Source organism: Hirundo rustica, chromosome 3 (assembly GCF_015227805.2).
Source record: "Hirundo rustica isolate bHirRus1 chromosome 3, bHirRus1.pri.v3, whole genome shotgun sequence".
NCBI classification, from domain to species: Eukaryota; Metazoa; Chordata; class Aves; order Passeriformes; family Hirundinidae; genus Hirundo; species Hirundo rustica.
This window is the reverse complement of record NC_053452.1, coordinates 83,048,564-83,074,942: the sequence shown is the minus strand read 5'-3', so window position 1 is coordinate 83,074,942 and position 26,379 is coordinate 83,048,564. Positions and strand designations below refer to the sequence as shown.

The 26,379-nt window shown below is 41.2% G+C and overlaps 1 protein-coding gene across 1 annotated transcript; it reads left to right on the top strand.

The window, feature by feature from the left end:
- The first annotated feature begins 8,719 nt into the window (after positions 1-8,719).
- Positions 8,720-14,441, top strand: LOC120750970 (nuclear receptor subfamily 0 group B member 2-like). The gene is made up of 2 exons (XM_040060175.1): positions 8,720-9,323; positions 14,188-14,441. The coding sequence occupies exons 1-2, from the start codon at positions 8,720-8,722 to the stop codon at positions 14,439-14,441; spliced, it is 858 nt and encodes a 285-aa protein (XP_039916109.1).
- The last annotated feature ends 11,938 nt before the right edge of the window (positions 14,442-26,379 follow it).

Genomic DNA, 26,379 nt, shown 5'->3' with positions numbered 1-26,379 from the left:
AGCTTATCCCAAAAGCCTCTCCAAACACCGAGCTGGGAACTGGGTCCAGGTACCCTCCAGGTACTGGCACCTCCACGTGTGGTTGCCACCAGCTCTAGTCCCAAATGAGATCAATAATGAGCTGTGTCATTTGTTCACACTTATGAAATCGTGTAAAGCATGATGGGCAGGGTACTTGGTGTGGGTTCAGAGTGGGAGTTCTAACATGAAGCATTTGTTTAATGGGATTTGGACATTTCCCAGATCAGTTCTACTTCACGCTGAGCTGAGAACTTGGTAAATCCTGGCTTGCTATGGAAATAGTTATAAACTGTGCAAGGAGAAATCCTTCTGCTTTGTCCAAGAGAGAATTTCATCTGCACAACAAATGGCATCAAGTGATGCCATCTGACTTAATGGAAGGAAATTCTAGGGCCTTTCCTGCTTGACCTAATGAACCAGAAGCATATGAGGCAGGAGGAGAGAAGAAAAAGGGGAGAGGTTTGGGCCAGAATGACCTGCACTGTTGGACCTGAGCTATAAAGGGAAACAGGTCCTGGAGATATAAATGCTTCAGTCCATCTGAATTTGGATGTAACCTGCCACAAGATTATCACAGGGCTCTCACCATCCTGTCACAGGAACTGGGGGGGGTGAAAGGACTGTTGAGCACTAACTAAACACTGTAGACCCATGCTTCTCTTGGTCTTTTGCTTCTTTTAATGTGTTCACACAAGCCTTGCAGTTAAACTGATCTGATTCATGATTTTCAAACCTTGCCTTTCTGAGCACAATTTCAATGCACTTGGCAGGACTCTAAGGTGTCTGTTCCCTTCAAAGTGGGAGATTTAGGTATCAGACACACTCCTGAGGACAAAGTTCCTTCTACATATGTTTCCCAGGGTAGCTAAGGGAGAAAAAAGTTTGTCTCTGCTTAGTTTCAAAGGCTGGTTTGAGAGGTGACAATGGATGCATCTCTGAAGGAAATGTATCTTCCAGTAGCCACTTCAAGCTAGGAGCAGTCACTGGCACGTAGCATGATAAAATCCCGCTGGAACTGTGTGGGTCCCAAAGGAGAATGTTACACACTTGATTTCTTGTCCAGTTTTAGAGTGTGTTTGAAATCAGTACATTGCATACTCTTCAGTTTCCATTGCTCTAATGATCTGATGATATCCTGAAACACTTTAATGGAATTTCCACTGACCTTAAAATAATAGTGGGGATTTTTTAAAAAGTGGTTAAGTGCAGACTTTTATGAGACAAATGGAGCCAGACTTCTCTTTCAAAAATATGATTTTTGCAAATGTGCATGGTTCTAAAAATCTCAGAGCTGTTTTTCATAGTGACAGAAATAACATAAATGCCAGAGTAAGCAGCAGTTGATCTTGCAACACTGAAGTTTCAATACTAAGTCTTTACTGTATACAGAAACAGGTCCAGAAGAAGCTCTGAATGTCTTTTAAACTACCACTGAACAGCATGGAAGTGCCTGTGTCTTGTGGCCACCTTTGACCCAGCAATTCATATCTTCATACAACTATTTGCATTTATCCTATCATAATCTGTTCTTATTAAATGTGCTCAGATTGATCTTTCCCTCCTTTCCCTCCCTTCTATTTTTAACCTGTACTATTTAACATTTTCAGGTTTCAGAATCTTCTACTCTCTCAGCATCCTTGTTCTTTCTACAGAGGCACCGTGACTGTCCTCCTCTGGGTTTGAGCATTAGAAATCCATCTCCTCAGCCTTAATTTCACAGGACTGCTGGCTCAAAACCATACATGGTCTCTGGCAAGGTTTTCAGTCTTCTTCATCCCTGCTGGACTCAATGGTTCTTAGAAAGTTGGCGCTTTCCCCAATCTATCTTGGCAGCCAAGCCTCTAACATGGAGATAGAAAAAAAATTAATTTGCAATTTGCAGTACCACTCAACATCTTTTCTTGCTCCCCAGTTTTGTCAGACCAACCTATTTCTAAAGAAATAATTGCCCAAGGGCAGGCAGACTCCTGCCCTTATTGGCCTCCAGTGCTGCCAGTCAGGTGAAGGTTTAACAGATTGAGTATCCATTGTATGCAATACCAGAGAATTTTCTGGTTTTAAGTATTCTGAGCTCTTAGAAAATCCAGATTTTGAGATAGAACTGCTTTCTTCCTTTCCCCCAGTCTGAATAGACAGATATTTAAATCAAGCATTATTAGTAGAGAAGTTATCCTATGGCAAACAGCGAGGGAAGTTTGGGCACGGTAATTTTGTCACACGGAAAATTCTAAAACTTCTATGTTTCTCACAGAAGACATCTTCTGATCTTTTTGCACCCTATATATTTCAAAATAAAATGAAAGAGCTTGAGATTCAGTTTCTTGGGCCTTGCTAATCTGATCATAAATGAAATGTGTAAAGGCAAGATTGAAGGTATACATCACATATCTAATCTGCCATCTAACCTTCACTCGCCAATCTGTGGTATTTATAGAGTGCTAATCCCTAGATTAGGCATTTATTTTCGATGATATACGACAGACTAAACTTTAATATGATACTGGGCTCCATACTACTTTAAAAAGTTTATCATCTAAACCACTCTTCTCAGCAGGGGAGGGGGCTGAAGGAGGAGTTGCTTTTCAGTGCCGCTCTGGTGATGGCATTGCTAGCCAGGAACATCTTCTAACCGTGCTTTGCAGCCTTTTTCACTTGCTGAGCAATAATAAGCGGTGATCTATCTGTATTTAAAATGACAGATGGTGCCTGTCCCGGCGCTGATAGGGGTGGCTGTACAAACACCATCTCCTCAGCGGGGAAGCTGGAGAAAAATGGCACAAACTTGTACAAGGTCACTTCTGGTTTATTTTAGAACCTCTACATCCCAAGATGTGCCCTTACAAAAAAATTGCCAGTTCACCCTTGTAAAAGTTTTAGCATGAAGAAAGCAAACAATTGGTGTTGGGCAGCTTGAAAGCTATTCATGTCTCCAGATTCATGTCCATTTCCAAACAAGACTTAAACCAATCCCTTACCTGTCACCAAGGGAGAAATGTCCCAGAAGCAGCACATCTGCTGTGGTGTGCAAAGTGGAGAAGGAGGCTCTGACCCCATGTTACTGCGAGGCAGGTTAGAGCTATTACAAATTTGCGGGAAGAGTTTACTTTTCCAGGTGGGTTTGTTTTATTTTCTTTTCTGTTGTTTTGTTTGTTTGTTTCTTTGCTTTCTTAAACAACTTGAAGAGCCCTTTTGGGTTTATTTCTGCATATGTATGCAAAGAAATCTATTGCTTCTTTAGATTTATAAGAAACAGAAGAGTTAAGATGTTCCTGTGCCATCCTTTCTTCTGCCTGAGGAGCACTGCTGAGCTGTTATTTACTTTTTGTGCTAATATTTTAGTCTCATATTTGGTTATAGCTCCAGATGGCACATGTTTGCATTCACATTTGCAACAGATGAGATACAGTCAGGCAGCATAATATCTCTAACAAAATGTCCTTGGTTTAAAATGAACATGAACACTCCCCCTACTTCAGCTAGTGAGCAGCAGCCGCCAAAAAGTCACTTTAAATGCTACCCCAAGGTTTCTTGAAACAAAGAACAGGAGGACATGAGTTAAATATGATGGTTTGGATTGGTTTTTAGGGAGGGGGCTTCTCAGAACTCCAGTTTTGCACCAAGATTTGGAGCAGAAGTTCAGAGATACTTGCCTTCCATCTAACTCAGTCACCAGAGGCAAATTTAAAACAGGCCCAGTTTCAGTGATAGACAACATTTCATAGCAGGGCAGCTGCCTCTCTATTAATTTGCTAATTTATTCAAATGGCTATCATCAACAAGATGATGATTTTATCAGACATGACCAACCAAAGTATTTTAGGCACATACTTAATTTTTAATCACTGGAGCTTCAAGGTAGGCTAAACATGTTTAAATTAACAGGATTCATTATTCATGTAGACTTGCTTCAGATATAAGGATCAAATCCTACTGTACCATGGCATTTTCATAAGCTAAAGACACTGTTTCAGAACTTGTTTAAAAGCTGAGCAGGCTTCAATGTGGCCTGGTATTTCCCAGTATCTGCCTAGCCAAAGGAGGCAGTCTGAATGGTAGCTCTTGATTTCTCTAGCTAAGAAATTAATGCCTTTACTGCTCAAAAAAGATGGAGGAAATGCAATCCTTCTAGAAAGATAATAGTTTTATTGCTGTTTCCTTTTCTTGAGGCTGTTAGAGAGGTCAGCTGTCCTCCAAAGTGCCAGTAGCATGGAATTCACCCAACTTGTCCCAGGAAACACATTGTATAAAACTCCTAGAGATTCCTGTTCTGAAGTCATATGGATGTTTATAGGCCAATTAAATGTTTTCAAGTGAGACCAGAGAGATAAGAGGTCACTGAATCAAGGAATATGTGCATATATCAACCTGGTGTGACGCCAGAAAGGCTGCTGTCAGTTTCCTAGGAAGGCAATTCCCTCTTATGGCCCATATGTAATAATAGCAAAAGATTCTTCTCCTCCAGAAATGCAGCTGCCTCCAATCTCACCTTTTAGAAAAGTAGGAGAGCTCACATCAATGCTTGATAATAACATAGTTCCTATATACAGTGTACAAACATATAGTCCAACATGTATGTGCTTGTAGATATGGAAACTCTACTATAAGGACAGTGTCAGATTTTCTGTCCCATAGTTAAATTATTACATTCTTTTAAACAACTCACAGGTTGAGTGAACTATTCTGAAGAGCAGTGCCTTCAAAGTTTGAGAATACGAATGTCTGCTGATGGTACAAAATTATTTGGAGGAAGTCAGGACTATCAGAAGAATTGTAGAAAGGCTTTATGAAAATCATCAACTAGGTGTCAAATGGTGATGAAGTATATGTGTATATGCATATATGGCAAAAGATGCACATAAACCACTCCTCACTCTACTTCTGATGAAGTTAAGAGGCTCTGAACTGATGACCATCATTCAGGAATAAAACCTGGGGGCTGTGATTGTTCCACAGCAACAACAGCCCATTGTTCAGAAGTGATTTCTGAGAAAGGCAAAATAGAGAATTTCATCCTGTCTCTGTTTAAATCTGTGCTTTCCCAAGTCCTAGATACTGTGTCCTATCCTGATACTTCCTGCATGTCCCCCTAAAGAATATCTTAGAAAAGCTGTAGGGCTAGGAAAGAGTCAAACAAGGGTAACAAAATGATCAAAGGCCTCCTGTCACTCTAAAGAAAGAAGCTACATCTCTTTAGTTTAGACAAAGAGTGACCACAGGAGTCTTACTGAGGTTTATAAAGTAGGCCAAGCAATAGACAGGATGAATAGAGATTGATTGATTCCCTTTTTCCCTCCACAGTAAAAGACCAAGAAGGCAAGAGATCCCATAAATGTAATGTTTGATCAAGTATTGCTTTGCTTAGAGGCATCCACAGAATGGACATAGACTTGACGTGGATGTTCTTGACATAGACTGATGTGGATGTTCTTATGGCTTTAGGAGCAGACTGCATAAGAGCATAGGTTAGAAACTAATGGAAAGTTATTAAATGCATAAAATCATTCTGGTTCAATAGTTCCCTAAGATGCAAATTATTGAAGGCAATAAAAATAGTCATGAGAAGAGTGGTATATCTCATATACTCTTCCTGAAAGATTTGAATTTGGCTAGTGCCAAGGTAAGATTGCCATGTAAGCCCCTGTACTACCTGACAAGTCTCTTCAGACTTCCAAGTATTCCATTAGGTGAGTTAATGCTATGGACTATGAGCCAAAAATAGTACACGTCTTATATGTTTGGACCCAATGAGATATTTATTATTTTAATTCCCAGCAATGGTGCAGCAATCATAGAGACATAGAAAGGAGGGGACCTTAAAGATACCTAGCTCCAACCCCTCTGCCATAGGTAGGGGACACCTTCCACTGACCAGGTTGCTCAAAGTGCTTTCTAACCTGGTCTTGAACCCTCCTAGTGATGGGGCATCCACAGCTTCTCTGAGCAACCTGTGCCAGTGCCTCACAAGTGCCTCACTGTCAAGGTTTCCTTCCATATATCTAATCAAAACCAACTCTCTTTGAGTTCTTTTAATTTCGTGTATGAACTTAGGACACATTGTGTTATTGTCCAAATGGCAGCACCTGTGCCAGAGGAGCAATTCTGACAGTTTCAGAGAGAATGTGGTGGCAGTGAGTATTTGTGGGCATGGTGTCTTCTAGGTTGAAAAAATGTATAAAAGCAAAACAGAAAAAAACCCACTGATGTGACTGTGTCTTATTGTTCTCAAACCAGCATGCTAGAGACAGCTAAAATAGATAAAAATCCATGGGGATTTGTCACATCACAAAATTGGGTTTTGTATTGTGTGTTTCCTTAATGTTTCAAAGTATGAAGCATTACTACGGTAGCATATGCTTTTTATCTAGATGCATGTGGCTGCAACCATTCTATAGGTAAGATTTAGAAAGAAAAATTAACTGTTGCCTAACTTATGAGTATAGAGCTGAATTTGGCTGCTGGTCTTCTACCTTTGAGAAAACTGTGTCATGCAGAATGTTCGTTTCAGTCAATTTTGAATCAGGGCGACCAGGATCAGTTTCACCTGCAATTCAATGTTGACTCATAATGCTAAGTAATCATTTTCTCAGGAAAGCTGATAATGTGTAATGCGTCCCAGGCAGTCATACTCATGCAGCGACCTTTACTCTTATTTTTGGTAAATAGTCATAAAGTTATTTTTTTAAAAAAAAAATATATATATATATATATTTATATTTATATTTATATTTATATATACACACACACACACACACACACCCCCCAGGAATTTCTGATAGAAAGAAATATAATTTACTTCTGCCTCTTAGATCTATACACAACCAAAGGAACTAAATGCTGACAAATAGAAATGGTATCCAATACCATATGTTGCTGACTTCAAGGCTCTGGATATGACTGATGCAGACCTCAGAAGGAAAGAAGAGTAGGAAAATAACCAATTTAATCTGAGGTAGAATTTTCATAAACACAGTTGATAGGAGCTGTGAAATAATGACACGAACCAAGACAGTGAAATGATTAGCCACGAGATGTTGCTCTTGGAGCACAGCAGCTGGGTTGTTCAGAGCTCCACTGCCTAGACTACATGCTTACCAGCAGTTAGGAGACAGAACTTCTTTTAACAAGCAAACATTTTGCAAGAATGATTTTAGCAAGCTCAGTCTCTCTTTCTAGTACATTCATTAGTCAATCAATGTAATTCACGCTGAACCTCAGGTGGCATTGGCCCTGTAACTGGAGTTCATCCAACTGAACCTCAACGCAGCTTGAATTTTACATCATGAATAAGAAGGATGGGACTTTCTGGTGACTTCCCTGTTGCTGTGCCATTTACATAACTTACAAAGCTCTTTGATGCCCCAGCAATGGACAGCAACAGGGAGCTGTTGAATGAATGGAGAGGTGGACAAGCAAACACCACCAGGTGTTCAGTGCTGTGTGTGCCTAGAACCTCCACAGCAGTTAGTAGTAACTGCACCTCAGCAGCACTACACTCCTAAGTTTCTCAGCTTAAGAGCAGTCATCTCTTCTTCCACTTTTTGTCTCCTCAGAAGGGAGACATAAATATCATGAAGAGGTAAAGAAATGTAATTTTTAAAATGGTCTACCATGGGAAAAAACCCAACAAAACTGGTGTAGCAAAACATAATTTGCAATTATGCCTCTGATGGTCGGGGCAGGGCAGGGGGACTTTACATGCCAAAGGCCTGGAGATCTGGCAGATGAAGACCTTCAAGCTGTTATTTTTAATGCTCAGTTTTTGCTAAGACATGCTAAAAGCCCAGATGGTAGGAATGCATAAACATCATGCTTGTGAAAAAAAAAAAACTTAGTACCTTTTCCCCTCTATAAGAACAAGCAAGAGAGTAGACTGTGAAGTAACAAAAACTTGAAGTTTCAATGTCTTCTTATTAAGGCTGAGTTCCTTTCATTCCTGCTACCTAGAGTTCCCTGATGTTGACTGAAGAGTCCTGACAATTCAATCATTCACCTCTTGAGCCGCTACAAAAGTTCACATGTACAGTAGTATGAATTACCATTTGTACTTCATCAGTTTCTATGAGGAAGATTTAATTACACAGCCTCTCTGGGAGAAATATTCTGAAGGAATAAACTGTACTGGATGTCTTGTGTCGTCTTGTTCTACATCAAGGCCCAGATTCCCAGGCTGCTCAGGGAAGTGATAGAGTCACCATTCCTGGAGGACTTAAAATCATGTAATTGTGGCACTGTAGAAAATGGATTAGTGGTGGACTTGGCAGTGCTGGGTTAATGGCTGGACTTGATCTGAAAGGTCTTTTCCAACCTAAGAAATTCTGTGACTCTAAGCCCTCACATTCTGTGTTTGAAGTTATCATTTGTGAAACGCAAGAGAGAACACTCTCATGAGTTCCAACAGCTGACCTTCTCTGAAGTTTCTCTCAAATCTCACAGAAACATGAGGTAATTCTGAAACACAGGATTTCTATCCTCAGGACTGGCCCATGTCACCCACTACCCTTGGGCTACAGCAGCCCAGGGACATCAGCAGCTTGCAGCCACACCTCGTTCAAAACACACTGGTGCAAGTAAAGTTCAAGGTAACCTTATGAATCAGGGTCATATTACGTTTCAACACCTGCCCATGTGTATATAACCACACAATGCCTCCCTGTGTGGCAGAAATGCCCTCCCCTGCTGCTGACGCATAGCTCCAGACATGCTGTTTCCTGCCGGAGGGAACTCTGCCTCCATGGCCACCAAGACCCCAGAGGAGAAATTTGGGAAATGTCAGTGTGAGACATACCATTCTAAAAGCATCCTGTACCAGATCCTTCACAAAGAGCATGCAAGTGAGACCAAGAGGCACCAGCAGCATTGCAATCCCCACTGCTCCACAAGGAGCAAAGGCTGCCCTTGTTTGGACAGAAGAGTTGTCCTGAGGACACCAGAAGCCATATGCAGAAGAGCATCTGAAGTGCTGTTGAAGACTTCAACTTTTATTAGAAACTTACCTTCTTTTTATCACATGCCTTGGGAGGATCAGTTTGTACTCATACAACAGAACTGGGCCCCTCTTTTTGTCCTGGGCATGGCACAAGAAGGGGTGGATTTTGACCTGAGAGAGATTCCAGCCACCAGTTTATTGAAAAAAATCCTCCTCAATCAGTCTTCAACAGCTATGAATGAACTGGGCAGCTCATCAGCGGGAGCATCTTTAGCAGAAGTTCAGAAGATGAAGAATTTATTGTGGAAATTCTGGGACCTGGACATAAGTGCAAAGGAATATGCCTATCTTAAAGGAATTATTCTTTTTAATTCTGGTAAGTCCTCCTAGAAATTACACAAATGATTATGTGCCTAGAAAGATATTTGACATTTTTATTTACCTATAGACAAATGTTTACTCTTTTCTATGAATATAGTTAAATATTCTCAAAAACCTGTATTCCATGATTTAACAGTTTTTCTGCCTGATGTGGTTTATTTTGGTTCCTTGGATATGTGCAGTATGTCACCCACTGTAAACCAAAACAATCTCTATTACACAAATTTTAAACCATAAAGAATTAAGTGCATAACTTCAAACTGACTTCCAGTTCAAAGGTAATAGAGCTGCCTCGCCCTCACGTCACAGCAAAGGAGAGATGGTGCATGGATATGTGATGCGAGCTTTAGAAGTATTTTAACAAAGTAACAAGAACACGGGAGAAGATAACCATCTGATTTTCATCAGTGAGGTGAAAGGATGCTGCATTGAGGTTACACAGCTTTTATATGTTTATATCCTTTATTTATGTAATTTAGAATCTCTACATTCAAAGCCTGAGACAGCAGTCACAGAGCAAACTAAGACTGCTGATTGCATCCTCTCACTTCTGATGCCAAGTCCAGGCTCCTTAGGAAGGAAGGTTGCCTCGGTCAGCACCACGGAGTGCATGAGTCATTCAGAGCTGAGCTCTAAGTACACTAAAGTAAATGGAAAGACTTATTGACTCCAGTCTGCTCTGGCTCAGATCCCCGGGTCCTTCCACAGCAACCACTGCTGTTGGCTGCACTGTCAGCAGCGTGCTGTACTTGGGACTGCACCAAAAGGATACTTGAATGCTTCAGTTATTCCATTATATACCTCGTGGTGGATGGTTTATAGGCTGCTCAAAGGCTGTGTGACTTTATATTTGTTTCCAATGGGATTCAAATTCTGATTCTTGAGGTGTAATGTCATCCAGATGCTTGGTATTGCCTTGAGTGTCTATGCCACAGAATCAAACCAAAAAAGTTTGTTTCAGTGCAAGCTTTTTTCCACAATAAAAATCAGGCTAAAAGAAACTAGTGGTTATATCCAGGGGGATGATAAGAAGAGAAATCCCTCATCTGCAGCAGCTTGCACAGTTTAAGTAGCTGGCATTTTTATTGTCTCTGTGCGTAAAACGCAATTTCCACTTAAGAAGAAAGTAGCAGAAGCAGGGTTATGTTCTGGATTTGTGCCTTCTAAGGCCTGCTGCTTCCCCAGGGTGCTGTATGAGAGAGCCAGCAGCCCTCGATGCTCTCTGTAGATACATTCCACAGTTTCAGGAGTGACACTCGGCTCTTAGGTGGGCTGACCCTATTCTCTGGAATGTTTTTCCACAGGCTGCAGAAGGCAGCCCAGGGAACATCAGTTAAGCAAGCCTCCATATGAAACAGAGTCACCATCTAACTCTGGGCTGAAACAGGTAATCAGGGCTTGTACACAGCCCAAACCAACCTCTGCTGCAAACAAATCTGTACAGCTGTTGTTTCACAGCTGCTACTTTTGATAGTTTTTCAACACTTTCCACCAAACTCAGAAAATGTTTTCTACATAGTTACAACATATTTTTAAACTTTTCAAGTTTTGGCTTGATGTTTGGCAAAGTGCTACTATTTTTGCAGGCCTCAGTTCTAAAAGGATTTCAGGAAGTCACCAGCAGTGACAATGGTAAACTAACTCTCTTTTGGATCATGGAGTACCTCATTACTACCCTTAGTGTTTTGCTTCTGTTGGAACCGTTACAACAGCCATCTCATTAGAAGGAAAAAATGAGCTGAGGCACGGACTTCTTGTTAAACACAGCATAAAAAGGGTCCTGGTTTATTCCTCTCCATGGCTTAGTCATTTTAACTCTAACTATTCAGTGACTCTGGCTGCAGGAAGCTCCTACTGTAGGCGTCCCTTGCAGCCTCTGACTGCTGGTTATTTCCTGCTGAACTATGACAGCGTGTATCAGTTTGCAGACTCTGAATGCAGGCTTTTACCTAGCTAGACTGTGGTTGCAGGTTCTAACAACAGGCTCTAACTGCAGACCCAGACTGACCTTGCAGCAATGATTCTCTCTCCCCAGGATCCTCCTTCATTAATCCCCAATGCTTCTCCTCCATGATGACCCTCCCCTCACCGCCTACCCCCCTCTTTTATCTCACCCATCCTTATTGGATACAGCTGTGATGCCTCAGGGGCGAGGCTGTCTTGGGTAATTAACACAGCTGTTACTTATCAGGGGTGAGGTCACCTCTATCCCCTTCTCCTACAGGGACCACCAAAACTGACGGAAGCAATGGGCAAGGGTCAGGTCCAGAGCTGGGTCATGAGCTGGAGTTCAACAGGACATCGAGGCATGCAGCGGTAGCAGTCATCACTTGGATAAGAAGCATGACAACTATGCAAAGCCTTGCTTCTACCCTGAGTGATCTTTGTGGCACAGACATTGTGCTTACTACCCTTAGAAAAATCCCTTTAGCAAGATGGAATGTAGGTCCTCCTGCCAGAATCATAGAATGGTTTGGGTTGGAAGGGACCCTAAAGTTCATCTAGTCCAACCCCCTTGCCATTGGGAGGGATACCTTCCATTAGACCTGGTTCCTCCAAGCCCCATCCAGCCTGGCCTTCTGATCATCTTCTGGGGCTGTGGCATTCATACATCTCTGGGCAACCTGTTCCAACACCTCACCACTCTCACAGTGAAGGATTTCTGCCTACACATTTAATCCAAGCCAACCTACTCTCTTTCAGTTCAAGGCCATTCCCACTTCTCCTGTCATCACAAGCCCCTGTTAAAAGTCCCTGTCCAGCTTTCTTCTAAAGCCCCTTTAGGTACTGGAAGGCTGCTCTATGATCTTTCCAAAGCTTTTTCTTCTCCTGGCTAAACAACACCAACTCTGTCAGCCTGTGTTCATAGGAGAAGTGCTCCAGCCCTCTGATCATCTTCAGGGCCCTCCTCTGGAGTAATTCCAGCAGTTCCATGTCCTTCTTATGCTGAGGGCCTCAGAGCTGGAAATGACAACAGATTCTGTGCAGCACCTCTGTGTGGAACCTCTGGCTGGGTTACTCATTGACCACATTTGAGACAGCAAGAACCAGTGAAGAAGAAATTGTGCACCAGCCCCTGAGGAGAAACCAGCATCTTGTATCAGCAGAATCCAGACTCTCCAGAACATACAGGCATCCCCACTCTGCCCAGGGGAGCTTTGGCTGGGTGTCTTTGGAGCTGTCTCAGTATCTGTGGGTGAGGAGTCCAGCCTCAAGGCCTTGTCTACTTGGACCCAGGCAGTAAGTTACGGGGAGGAGCAGGTAGGACTGTTCTGCCACACAGGAACAGCACAGAGTGAGGTGAAAACATTTTTGCATTTTTGACAGCTTGAAGAGCACTTGAGACTGCACAGTGAAGAGATGGGAACAGTGAAAAACAGTGCTCTTATTATATCAGTGCCATACATATACATATTTATGTATGCATATATATTCAAAAACTCCATCAAGGCTGTGACAGGGCTTCTGCTAAAAAGAGATAGTCTTAAGAGGTTTACAGTTCAGCTGGAAACATATGTTTGACTGAATATTATTACAACAGATCTCAGAACAAGAAGTGTCTCCTTACATTTAAATTAAAACCAGTGTTTGGTTACATAGAAAAGAAGACCAAATGGGGAAATTAAGCATATTTGAAGAGATATAAACTATTGCAACTTCATCCTGAATCCACAAAATCCTGACAATTTCCTTTCCATGAAAAATTTAACATTTGGAACCAACCTCACAGCTTGCAGCTGCTGGTAATCCTGGGGGAAGTGATGACTTTTCCAAACTCCTAATTTCTGGCTAGCTTGTTGCAGGTCTGGCTAAGGCTTCTCTTCTTCTGTCAGTGATGTCTAGGAAGAAGAGAGGTGCTGAAGGCTGACAACAGTCAGCCAGTTACAGACTGAAGGAAACCCAACCAGGTTGTTTTTTTCCTGGTACAGAGCACAGGGCAAGAATGCTAAACTTTCCACACTGAAAGGAATGATCCTGTCTGAAACACACCTGGTGTGAGCTATTCCAATTCTGTTCAAGGGAGGTATGGATTCAGTCACTGTAAAAGATGCCAAAAAAATGTGTTCTACCCTCTGTCCAGACTGCAACAATCCTAGGAGAGAAAAGATATCCTTAGAGAATGAGGAGGAGAGGCAACAGGTTGCTGAGAAATACAGGACAAGGCGATCCCTCCAGAGGCAAAGGTGTCCTTAGCACTGAGTTCTGGCACTCACAAACACCCTCACTGAGCCAGCAGGTCACATGCTATGGGAGGTATGTCATTGAGGCTCAAGACCATGACTCCATAGGGCAAAGACCTCTCCTTCTTCCGGCACTCCTCTTGATCTTTTTAGACTGTAAATGAAAATACCTAGATAGTGTGGTGAACCACAGTGCCCCAGCTTAGTCTAGTAAGCAGAAGCAACAAGAGGATGGAGATGGGGCTGGGTATACAGGAAACCTACGTCTTCAGGCTGCGAGTCTGCTCACTGCTCCAAACCATCATCTCCATCTCCTGATGTTACCAAGGCAGAGTAGATTGGAGCTGGAATATTTCCACCTATGCCCTGACTACTACCTCAGCATCATTTAGTGGGTAGACAACACTACAAAACTTCTCCATCTGTACTGAGTCAAAATTACTCACTGTTACCATTTCAAGGCTAGATTGCAATGTGCTTACAATGCTGCCCAGTGCTCATTCAAGTTATTGAGCTACGGATACCTTCTTTTTCCAATAAGTATGTTTAGAAAGTGTTTATTTTTTTTTTTTTTTCTATAGAGAAAGTAGTGCTATAAGCCAAAAATCCAGACACCCATCATTACAAAGGGCAGTAATGTTTACTCAGGATTTGTTATTTTACTTTTTGTTTTGACAGAATGTAGCGTCCTGAAGTGTCTCCCTTATGTACAGTCACTGCAGCAGGAAGCTCAAAAAGCCCTGATGGAGTTTATCTCAACAATGTTCCATGGAAGCCTCGGAAGGTTTTCTTTGATTCTTCAGCTAATCAAGTCTCTTCGAGACATTGATGCAAATGCTATTGAAGAGCTCTTCTTCAGGCCCGTCCTAGGAGAGGCCACCCTAAATGTACTACTTTTAGAAACCCTATATATCAAGCCAGACTGGCTTTGAAAACAAAGTACATCTGAGTGCTAAAATATTTCGTTTTGAAGAGATGAGACAATGTTATGAGCTAAATAAACACATTTCAAACAAATCATTGATGCGTATCTGTAAGCCATATATGCTTCAACAATGAAGTAATTTTGTAACATTTTAGAATTAAAAGCAGACAAAATTAAGCATTTCATGATACTGTGTGCTTTAAAAAAACTTTAGTCTAAGTATTTAAAGATGGTCTAGGAGGAGCACCAGCATACTTTCCAGTTGTGCTAGGTTCAACTGTATTATTTCTAGTAAGCATTTTTACAGCTGTTTATGCTTTTGGCTTTAAGGAACAGGGACAATGGTAAATTTTATTCACTTGAAGATAGACACATAAATGGTAAAATGGTAAAATCAGTATAAATCCTTCACTTTCCTTGTCCGTCCCTGATCCCAATCCTTTTTCTGTTCCACTGACAACTCTAGTCCTTGGCTGTAATTGCTGGATGGAGCTCTCCCTTACTGTTTTCTTATAGGTTCTTTTCTAAGTCTTGCAGCAAACTGTGGGCATTAAATCCCTCTCCCAGTATTTACAAAGTCCTTCCCTAACTAAAGAACTAAACAACATGAATCAAAAATTTGTTGACTGGACAAAAGCCATTGTTCAGGATTGTTACCCTGGTTTTTCTGAGTTTCTTTATTAGCCTTTTGATTTTCATAAATGGAGCCAGATCTTTTAGTTACTGTAGAATATTAGAGCAGTTTTTCTACCTTTCCCACAGAAGTAATATAAACAAATCCTTTGTTTTTCATTCTTTGTCCTTTGTTTGCATATTTTTAACCTGAAAACAATTGTAACTGACAATTCGTCAGGCCACTGAGGCTGAGGGGTGGAAACCCCAAAAAGCCAATCTTCTGCTAGACCCACAAATGTATAAAAGTAAAAGAATAAACAAAGGGGTCTCTTCTCTCCGCCCTTTTAGCTGGAAGCTGGATCAGAAGAACCTCTGCAGAAATCTCTTGTCTGCGTGTGATTTCTTTGTGTTTCACGGTGACACAGGATTGTTTCCAGAATGGCAATAACAAGGGCTGAAAGTTACTTTGTCATGCTATAAGTGGCAGAACTAATGTAGCCCAGTTTCCTACACATTTAAGACCTTTCCCTTTAGCCCTGCCTGTGCCCTTCTATAATCACCCTCATTTCCTTCCAAATAGATATCAGATATTTCTTGGACAGTAGAAATGCTAAAATACGGTTTCCTACAGATGTGTGCAATCTGTTCCTACATCTCTCATTGCAAGAGTTCCATGTCTCCACCTCCAAATGCACTATAGCATGTCCCAAAAATGTCTCTGTCTCATACCCATCTGGCTGGAGAAGAAGCAGCACGTGTTGGGGCGGGTGCCAAGCGATGTGTGTGCTGACTGCACATCTGTCAGGATGAAAAAAAACATTGATCTTATACTTTAGCTGCAACAGGGGAAGCTATTTGTATCCATTTCCTGTTCCCACTCCTCTCCCAATGATTTTCATGAAACTTAAGGGAATTAATTTCTGAGTTTTTTCAGTAGCAGATCCAGGCTAGTTTTGCTTGACAAGGGGGCTCAAATTCAACAAATGAGGGCTGACAGACACAAAGACAGACAGCACAACAAAGACTATGATAGCTTAGAATTCCTTAGAATGCCAAGCTAAAGTCAAAGGAAAGAGAACTTGTAAATATACATATATATATAAAATCTATATTTATTTGTAAAAATGCACATCAACAGAGATGGATGTTGAAAGGACTTCTAGAAATCAAACAACTAAGGGAAAATAAGTTTAAGTAATAATAATAATAATAGTTTAGTACCTATCAGTTTTGACAAAAGAAATCACATTTTTCTCCTACTTTGGTAATCGAGGAGTAAATTGCAAAAATAAAGGGGAAGAAGCGAACCCCAAACAAGACAAACCAACTAAGCCCCTGGGTAGTGGTGATCACGGAAGTAATAACTTCTACAGTAAACACAACTCAGCTTCCTATGTCCCTAAGCTAACTAAACCTTTCAGAACTGCAGAGTTTTGGACTGATATTTTCCATGGAAAGCCCTCAGAGTAGAAATTTTCAGTAGCTTTTCTTTTGTTAAAATGGTTCAATAGTACTGCCACAGATCTGCTGGTGCAGGGCAACAGGATATTCCATGGTTAGTTGTTTGTGATGCTGAATGAAAACATTAGTTTCAGAGGTGTTTTTTTTGTTGTTGTTGTTGTTGTTTTTGTTGTTGTTTTGGGGGTTTTTTTGGTTTTTTTTGTTGTCTGTTCTTCTTAAGATTTAAGCAAGCAGAATACAGCCCAAACTGGCATTTGTACCTCTGGTATCTACAATATGATTTGGTAGCAGACACAGGAGTTCAAACACCTCCCAAGTCCCAAAAACTTCTCCCTCTACTACAGATACACCACTTGCACCCAGATAATACGGGACAGGCCAGGGTGGAAGGGGCAGGGTTCAGGTGGCCTTGCACATGCAGCAGCTTCTGCAATGGAAAAGGGAAGAAGGGCTATGCTCTCATCTCAGTGCTGCCAGAGCTGGTTTGAAGAGTGTACAGAGGGGAAGGAATACCCTCAGCTCAGTGGGAGGGGTGAGGAATTTTAGAAAATTTTAGAAAAATTTTAGAAAATTTACAGAAAATATGTATAATGAAAAACAGATATGGGGGCTTAGACAGAGGAGCACAAAGGCTGAACAAAAAAAAAAAAAAAAAAAAAGAGAGAGGGACAGAAGCAGCTTATTAATAGAGCTCATTTCTATGTAGAATCCAGATCACCTTCATAAGTCAAAGGGCTGCTTAATGACTCACCAACAACCTGAACCCAGGACATGGTTCATGGTTCTGTAACCTGAATTTCAGGCTAATGAGACCACACCAGACAGTCTCTGCTCACAGCTTTATTATCAAAATCTGTTCAAGGTCTTTGACTTTATCTACATGATATACAACAGCTTCAGGCTGTTTTCCAGGCTTGGCTCACCTGGAAAACAATGGTGCACTTGCTAATGATTCTTTCAGCCTGGTGTGATTCTGTCTAACCATGTCTGAAAAGAGTGCCTAGTGCACCGCAGGGAAGACTGTGGTAAATGTCTTGGGTTTTGAAGATGACTTCACCTTCTACCATGAAGGCAAATACTAGGTTTCAAATGGAACTCCCACAAGATCTGATACTCATAGATCTCACCTCACTGTGCTTGGAATACAAGATTCTTCAGAAGATCAACAGATCTTATCTCAGTATCCTGTTCAAAGGGGCTGAGATACCACAGTCTTGCTGAGGACAGAGTAAGAACCTGTATTTACTCTATTTAAGCATCACATGAAGTTGGAGGCTTTGCAGGTACAAGAAACTGGCAGGAACAGGAGAGGTGAGGGATTGTGAGCAGAAGTTAGGAGCAAAAACAGGAGCTCTCCCTGGAAGGTGGAAAGGCACAGCACCAGACAGCCTTTAGAAGTCAATGGAAATAATGCTTTGGAATGAAGAAGCAGAAACAGAAATGAACAGAAGGCAAGAGGATGGCAACAGAAAATCCCTACTCCAGGGGGAAAAAAAAAAAAAAAAAAAAAAGAAAAAGAGAGAGAAAGAGGGAGAGACATGGAGAGAGAAGCAACGAAGAAAAGTTTGTCACAACTTTCTTTGGCTTCTGGGAATGTGAACAGAAGCATTGTTTCTCCAGCTGTGAAATCCACCAACAAAGCATGTGTATCCATCCCCATCTAGCGCCCAGGAGATGACAGTATTGCCATCACATAGAGTGTGAGCTTAGCTGCTGGAAGTGTGCCAGATAAAGCACCTACCGCTGCTGATGACCCAGGCAGAGCCTTCACTCAGGGACACCTCTCCTCTCTCGTTGCTGACTTGTTCAAAATAGCGTATGACAATATTTTTAAATCGTTAGAAGAAACTTACATTTGCAAAATCAAGAATGGAAAAGTAAATTCAAATTGCTTGTCAAACCTTACTCCAGCCTCCTTCTGAATGTGATCATAAATTCTTTTCATGTCCTGATTACAAACTCCTGTGGTTTCCCCTCAGGACTCCCTGCCTTACTTGGGGCAAAGAATGGCCTGTGTGTGCTGTGGGAATTTGTTATGACTATGTTATGACTATGAATATGTGCAATGGAGGAGGCTGCTGTCAGCTAAGGCTCAGCTGCTTCTGTTGCAGCACCATCACTGCAGAACCTGAACTAAAAAGGATCTGCAGTGCCAGAAACAATGTTCTTACAGTGAAATTGGTTGAATGACACCTTACCGAGTGTGGGCCAGCCACGTAAATTGAAGTGGCATTATTCCAGAGTGGTATTGTCCCAGAAAACAGCTACTGCTAACAGTGTTAACTGGAGTAAGAGGTTATAGTTTTTCACACTGGCACACACAAGACCTGGGAAAAGGTGGTTTGCAGAAGTCAGAAGGCTCTCACAGTTAAATCCAGGTCACAACAGGCTGTCTCACACTTCCAGAATGATGTATAATGCTGTAAGCACTGAAAAATCAGTCTATGCACACCTGAAGTGCAGGAAGCTTTCATCGATTCTGATCTACGTGCTTCAATTCCTCCTTTGTAAAAAGAAGTGGTAATAATAATGCCTTCCTTTTTTGACACATCTTTGAAGATTTTAATCAGTGTTTGTAAAGAGACAACAAATACTGTACTTGAGAACATGAGGCAATCCAACTGAAAATTAATAAATTCACTGTTCTACACTAAATTGAACAGCACACAGTAAAATAATGGAGAATCCTACACACTACAAGGAAAGGATAAATAGAGAAGATACTGAAGATCAAGCTTTAGTAAGCATCAAGTAAGGCAGTGATCCAGTAGCAAAAGTAACATGACATTTCCACTGGTGGGATCCATCTTGCAAGAGTCACTTTGCACTCTCTCTAGAGCATGGAGACGGACATGCTCTGAGGGAGATATGCCTCAGACATCTCTCTCAGTTTTGGATGAATCACACCATGAAGTGCTTTACTTCTGCCTATTGTACATCTAAGGAGCCCACCTGACCATTTGAGATTCACCGCCTAACTTTCACCTGGTAAAAATGAGATTAATCCTACCTCTAGGGCATATACAGAAGTGGTCTGGATCTGGTTTGCACCTGAAATATTAACTTTAATGTCTTCTAATTAATGTCAGAAGCATGCTTGGATTTGCAGTCTTGACCTTTAAACAGTAGGTTTTGGACTTTATTTTCACCTAAACGTGTATTTCTAATAACAAAAACCTGATAGAGGCTTGGAAACAAAGATAATCCTGTGATTTTATTCACCTGCCCACAAATGACTAAGAAGGCACACACAGGACATCACATTTATAAATCTATGTCCTATCTATACTATCTATATTATTATTTCTATGGAGTTGTGGTTTTGTTTGTTTGTTTGTTTGTTTTTGTTTTGTTTTGTTTTGCTGGGTTGTTTTTCCTGTGGGATGCCTTTCTGACCTCCTTGGTAGAAACAAAGGCATTTCATTGAAATCCTAAAATTTCACTACTGCTAGAAAGCACTTGCAAGTCATAATCACAGACAAGTTTATTTGCAGACAGGGCACTATTGTAGGGTACGGGTATGTGAAATATGCAGTTCCTGACTTCATATTAATAGAGGCACACAATGAAATATATGCCCCTTTTCTATCACAGGTCTACTGATAAAAGCACCCTGGCTCAGGGGAAATAATGGAGACAACTTTCTACAATAAATGCATTGTCTAAAAAAAGCATCAATTCCTTTAATGACAAAAAAAAAAAAAAAAAGAAAAAAAAAGAAAAAGAGGGTCTCATTGAAGCCAGTGTTACTATTTGTGCAGAAATCATCAATCTTTCCCAGTAGGGTAGGAGAGAGGAGGGTGAGTCAAGGTTTTGCTTGGGCTTGTTATCAACTGTTGTCCTTATGAGGCTGTGATTTTGAAAGTACAAGTTGTCATTCTTCCTGTGTTCTCTCTCTCTTTCTCTGCCTGGGGGGGTAGCAGAAATGTTGCAAGATGAAGCACTCCACATCTCACCTAAGATAAGAACATCTTCATCAAAGGAAGACATGGCCACAGCTATCTGCAAATAATCTCAGGAGCCAATAATGCAAAGCTTCAAGTAGTGTGGGAATGGTCCCATTGCAGTCACAGCGGAAACACTGCAACCCACGCACACTCATAACCATAGATAACTAGGAGGGAAAAATAGAAATCTAGTGTGAAAAATGAAGGCCTTGTTTGTGCAGAAGACAACACAGTGAAGGGTCCAATGATCTTTCCTTACCAGGATCTTATTAGCAATAAAAAGTAATCTGCTATACATCTGTAACAGACAAATGACTGCTTCCAAACATACAAATGTCAGTTGGTGCCTTGGAACACAACTTGATGCAGTAGATGGCTGTGGCCTCTGCAGCATGAGCAGGGGGTTGCACATCTGTTGAGGAGCAATGCAGCTCCTGGGAGCAAGACACAAAGTATGATGATAGACCAGGAAGGGATACTCCAACCAGGAGGAACAGGACACCATCTCCACTGTGCAGCATTGTGTAGGAACTCAACACCACTGGGAGGGCAACCAAAGATGTAAGAGCAAGTTGTCATTCCTGGTGCCATGGTGCACACTGGTAGTGTATCAGAGTAGTCTGCTACAAAACACCACATTGCCATACGGAAGCGACCACAGAGATGTTGCAGGCGGCTCCTGACCATACTGCTGTGGCACCCTGGTCTGGCAGATGTTGCTCCTATACTTCTGGGATCTTGAGTGCCCGCAGCCCTGCTACATCACCCTGTACAGTCCCTGCATCCCTAATCTATGGAGTTTTCACACTCCTCTGAGGCACCAAACATGTGAGCTCCGCATAGCCTTCTGAGGGTGTATGGATAGGTGTGAACTCCCTCGCCCACACTCCAAGTTAGGTGAAAGCAAGCCAGTTCAGATCTGAAAGTCATGTATTTGCACATTTACAGATTTAACAACTTGGGTACAGCCTTGGGCCACCCCAGCTACACAGATTCCAGAAGTGGGTGGCATCCCGTTGGCTTGGAAAGTGAGTGAGGCAAATGTGTGTCTGTCTGCACCTGTCCTGGTCAATATATATGAGTCAACAGCATCATCATTAGGAAAATAAGATTAGGGTAGGGACTAGGAAGGTCCTCCTACGACATCCAATCTGGTCTCACTCATCATGGATATCAATTGTGTATATGATTGCATCCCCAAACTTATCAAGCTCCCCCTGAAGATAATCTAGGATGTGTTTGCATACCCTGTTCCTATTAGGACAGCATGTAATGGGACAGAGCCTTCTGACCTGATGGTTAAGAACTTTCTAATTCCAATTCCAGATTACTAACATTTTATTATATTCACATTCTTTCTACTACCAGTGTCAATTCAAATTGCTTTTGTCACTCAAGGTTGGATATCCAAGCTGTTTGTAAACAACAGCAGTGTCCCCTATCCATCTGCCTCTGGCAGCTCCACTTGCCATCCCCACTCTGATAGTTTGCAACTTCTGGTCCACATCTCACTCTCTTGTTTTTGACTGATGAGCTAACATTATGCTCACTTCACCTCCTTGATGAATCTTTTTGATAGAGAGGTGAATCTCAGATTTGCTTCCATCTGTTCTCTCTTTCACCTGAAGATCATTTTGTTTCCTGTCCTACGTCAGTATCACATAAGGCTTCATTGCTCTGAGACTCCACCTTTGAGCTATCTCAACCATATCTCTCTCTCCTCTGTTGCAACTGTCTTCCCTAATTTTCTCTTTTGCCATTCCATCATCTGCCTGATTTTTCATATCCCTTTCCATTACTGCAACTTAATTTATCATTTTGTTTCTTCTTTATCAGTTAGTCTTTTTTTGTTTTAGTTTTGCAACTGCATTCTTCTTCCCCTCTTACCCTTCAGGTTAGTTTCCTAGATCCCAGCCTTAAAGAAAGGATGAAAATTCTCAAGTCTCCTCCTACAAATTGCTACACAAGCCACCCTTGCTGTTGTTTGTTTTAGGTAGGTAGAGCACTGCTTGCAAGAGTAATTTTTCCTTTGGTCTTGCCTGTAACAGTCTTTCACAAGAAGCTGAATGTGTGCAGTCGTAGGCAGCAGCTTTGACAATACATATGAAACTACTAGTAGGTCTTGTACCACCTCCTGGCACATTTGAAGGAAAACAACCCTAGGCATTCTTCTACTGCGATGTAAATTGTCCCAGCATCTTCAGACCTGAGCAAAACCACTCCTGTTTTCTATCTCATCCTACTTCTTGCTATCATCTTTTCGGCGTGCTAAGAAAAATGTACTAGGAAAGCATACTTCTTTCTTTCCTTCCACTAAGCTCATTTCTGGGTGATGTGATAAGCCAATCAGGAAGACAGAGATGTTAGATAGCATAAGTGTTCACAAAGTCATCATATGCCTATGAAATATGCTTTATTCTGCTGACCTCCAGAATATTTTGACTTCTCAAGCTAACTTGCTTCTACTGTCCTGCCTGAGATCCCTCTTTCAAAGGAAACTCTTTTCATTCATTAATCTCAGTCAGTTTGGACCAATGGTTTTGCATTCTGAAATATGTTTTAGTTTATTGAAGGCTCCTCAAAAGAAAGCACTGGAAAGTACAAATCTACAATTTATTATGTAGGCAGTTTAAGAAAAACAAAACCAAACTGTTTAGTACTTTCTCTAAAAAGGAGATGGCAGAGAACACAAATAGCTTTTTTTTCTGGGCAGAGGGAGGGGGAGTGAGGCAGATAATTTTTCAAGTTCTTTTTTTTTAATTATATCCACCTCAGAAGGTAGATGGAAGATGCAAAGTCCTGCAAAGGGGGCTGAACTTTGTCCTCTTGGACACAGCTTAGGAGAAATCAAAAAGGTGGTTGTGCCCACTCCTGCAAACAACTGTAAATTCTAAGGAGAATCCCGGAAAACTGCTTGTTTAGGTCCTTACATTCTGAAAATATGACAGTATCTCAGAACATATTTATCCTCTTCTTGAGCAGACTTTCACATCTGATTGTACAATAATGAAAGGACCAAAGGTACAAAAGGAAATATTCAGGATTTCGGCTTAGCTGAGTAAGCAACTCTGGACATCTCTGATAAAACTGTGAAGAGTAACATAAAGAAAACAGGCTGATAACATATAAATAATATTTCCTAGCTTCAGGCATATGGTAACCCACATTTGAATTACGCAGACTGGAAAGATCTTTCCTTTGTGGAGATCCAAATAGTTTGTACTACTTATCTGTGGTTTTAAAAACAAAAGGCACAATAAGTGATCAATTTGATGGTTATGATTGTTCCTCCCTTTCCCAAAAAGATAAGTAAACCACCACTGCCCCTGACTGAATCCCAGCATTAACCCAGGTCCTGTTAGGCTCTGTGCTAGTGAAAGCCAGCAGCAGCAGTAGGATGTGCAAACACAGACCAGTTCACGTGCAATCCACCCCAAGGCTCACAGTGTGCTGCAGACTCCAGGGGAAAATTGCCATGTGCACACAGCTTGTATTGCATATTGCATTGCATGGCATCCACATGTTCCCAGCAGCCTGTCCTTCAGAGAGCCTGCACAGCTCCACTGAACACAATTCCCTCTGAGAAACACACTTGCTTAGTGACTCCTGTTTTTCATCAGTCTCTCAAAGACAAAAAATTTTTAATTATTGAACAACTTACAGTGCACTGAAAAAAATATTGCTTTTTGATTTCACACAGGGTCCAAGCTCAATCTCCTAACACACTGCAGCTCCTCTCTCATGATCTCTATGTTGCATGGTATATGTTGCATCTTTCCTGGGAGGCCTGTGATCTACACAGTTAGAAAGTAGAAACAGGGTACGGTGATCTATACATTGACTGCTAGACTGATCCATTGGGAGTACCAATACTGCTGTCAGATGCTAAAGGTGATAGCATGTTGAATTAGATTTCAATCCTGCTTGGCAGCTTTCTGAAATCTGTAGCCATTATTTGTGAAAGAAAGAAATTGCTGTTGAAGACGACCCACCTTTTATGCTGACAGCCATGGCGGCCATGGGACTGTGATGTGCACAGGCATTGAGTACTTATATTTGGAAGGAATCTGATTTTCTTCAATCCAAGTTAATAGAATCTGTTGCTCAAGTCATCTTGTGGTACAATCATTATTATTGGGTTTGGCATTTTTAACTATTGAAGATTCCTGTTTCAGATAAAGAGTTTCCCACAAGATTGCCTATGTCTGAACTGTGTGGATATGACACAACTGCTAAAACTCAGAGACTAAGATTAAAAATATTGAATTCTAACTCAAGCAGACATGTAGAATTCACAAATAATGAGGTTATAGCTTCTGTAGTTACTGTCAGTGTCCTCAGGCAATGCCGGGGCTGAACAAGAGGAACAAAGGACCCCTTGCTTCTAGAGGCAACTGCCTGACACAAAACAGAAATATTGTTTCGTTCTCTGAGTTCTCTGAGTTGCTACCACACATTTCTCTGTGAAGAATGGATTTCTGTCTCTTTACTGTCACTCACTTTACTGTCACCGCCATGTTAAAACTGCATTGAGCTGAATTACTCTGCATATCAGACTAATCAATAACAAATCAACAAAATCTCTCTCTTGTGCTTCTCTTCCTTTCAGCTGTCACCTTATCAAATGGGACTGGCAAACTGCAGCTGTATAGTATTTTCTGGAATTGTTACTTATTTGGCACTAGATTATTACATAAACATATGGAAAAATCTGCTTTGGGTCTTTCCAGTCAAGCATGGTGACAATATCTGTGGCACAGCTCCTACCAACATCACTTGATAAATTTGTGGGAACAAGAATAAATCTGTTAGGGGCTACTCTTGGAGGGATTTAATTCCACATCTCTGGGAAATGCTGAGCACAGATTTCCTTATCTCCTAGAGAGTCACTAGTAGAGCAATTAACTTCCCATACATCAATCATTGAGTGAGTTATCAAGCAGACAAGTCTTGCCCTGTGATTCCTGCCACCTACCTTCTCACAAGTGACATCCATTGCAATTCTAAAATCAGCGGCCAGCTAGATTTAGAGACATAAAAGTTGCTAGCAGTATAAATTTCCTATCCTTTCACTTGCAACCATCTGTCTGTCAGCCTGGGTGTCTAAGCCTTGTCAGTTCCATCCTTTTGTACCTATGCTATGTAAAAGGTCTCTATTTATACCCAGACCCAGAGAAAAGTATAACGTTTACAACCAAGGCCCTCAAAAGAATAATAAACTTTCTTACCTTCCACCAATGCCTACTGAATTAGACTGGCCTAGGGGCTACTTCCAGCAGTCAGATTTAGCCTGACCAGAAGCAGAGGTTAGAAGTAGATACACAACAGTGCTGATGTTTAATTTTAAGGAACTCCCAGTGGGATGAGCATGTCTTGCTTTGCTTTCTTTTCTCCTTATTTCACAAAAGGATTGCACAAAAATGAAATCTGAAGCAGTTTTGATGAAAGCAGTGAGCCCTGTTGGTAAGTCATTTAATAATTAGCTAAACAAATCTCTTGACAGTTCACAGCAGGAAATCTGATTCAAAAAGGGTGGAGAGAACAATCTGATAGATCTGTATTTCAACATCTGTATTTCGTCAAGTAAATCTTTATTGTTCCCTGCCACCTAATGGTATATATGAAAAATTACAAACTACGAAAACAATTCTTAATTTATGCTATTTTCAATAGACTTTGATATATTTATTTAAATATAGAGATAGATGAAAGGGATAAAAAAGTGAATTATTATTTCTGGCTTTCAGTGAAATCCACGCTGCCTAAATTTGTCTGAATCCTGTGTTTTAGTGAAGCTGTATTTCTCCACTAAATGCCTGTGCTGCCTAAGGGTGCCACTGAAAACCTGTTAAAAGATATCCTGTTCATCTAAATCAAACTTAAGCAGAAGCTTGTCATAGATGCATTTGAAACAATCTTTTA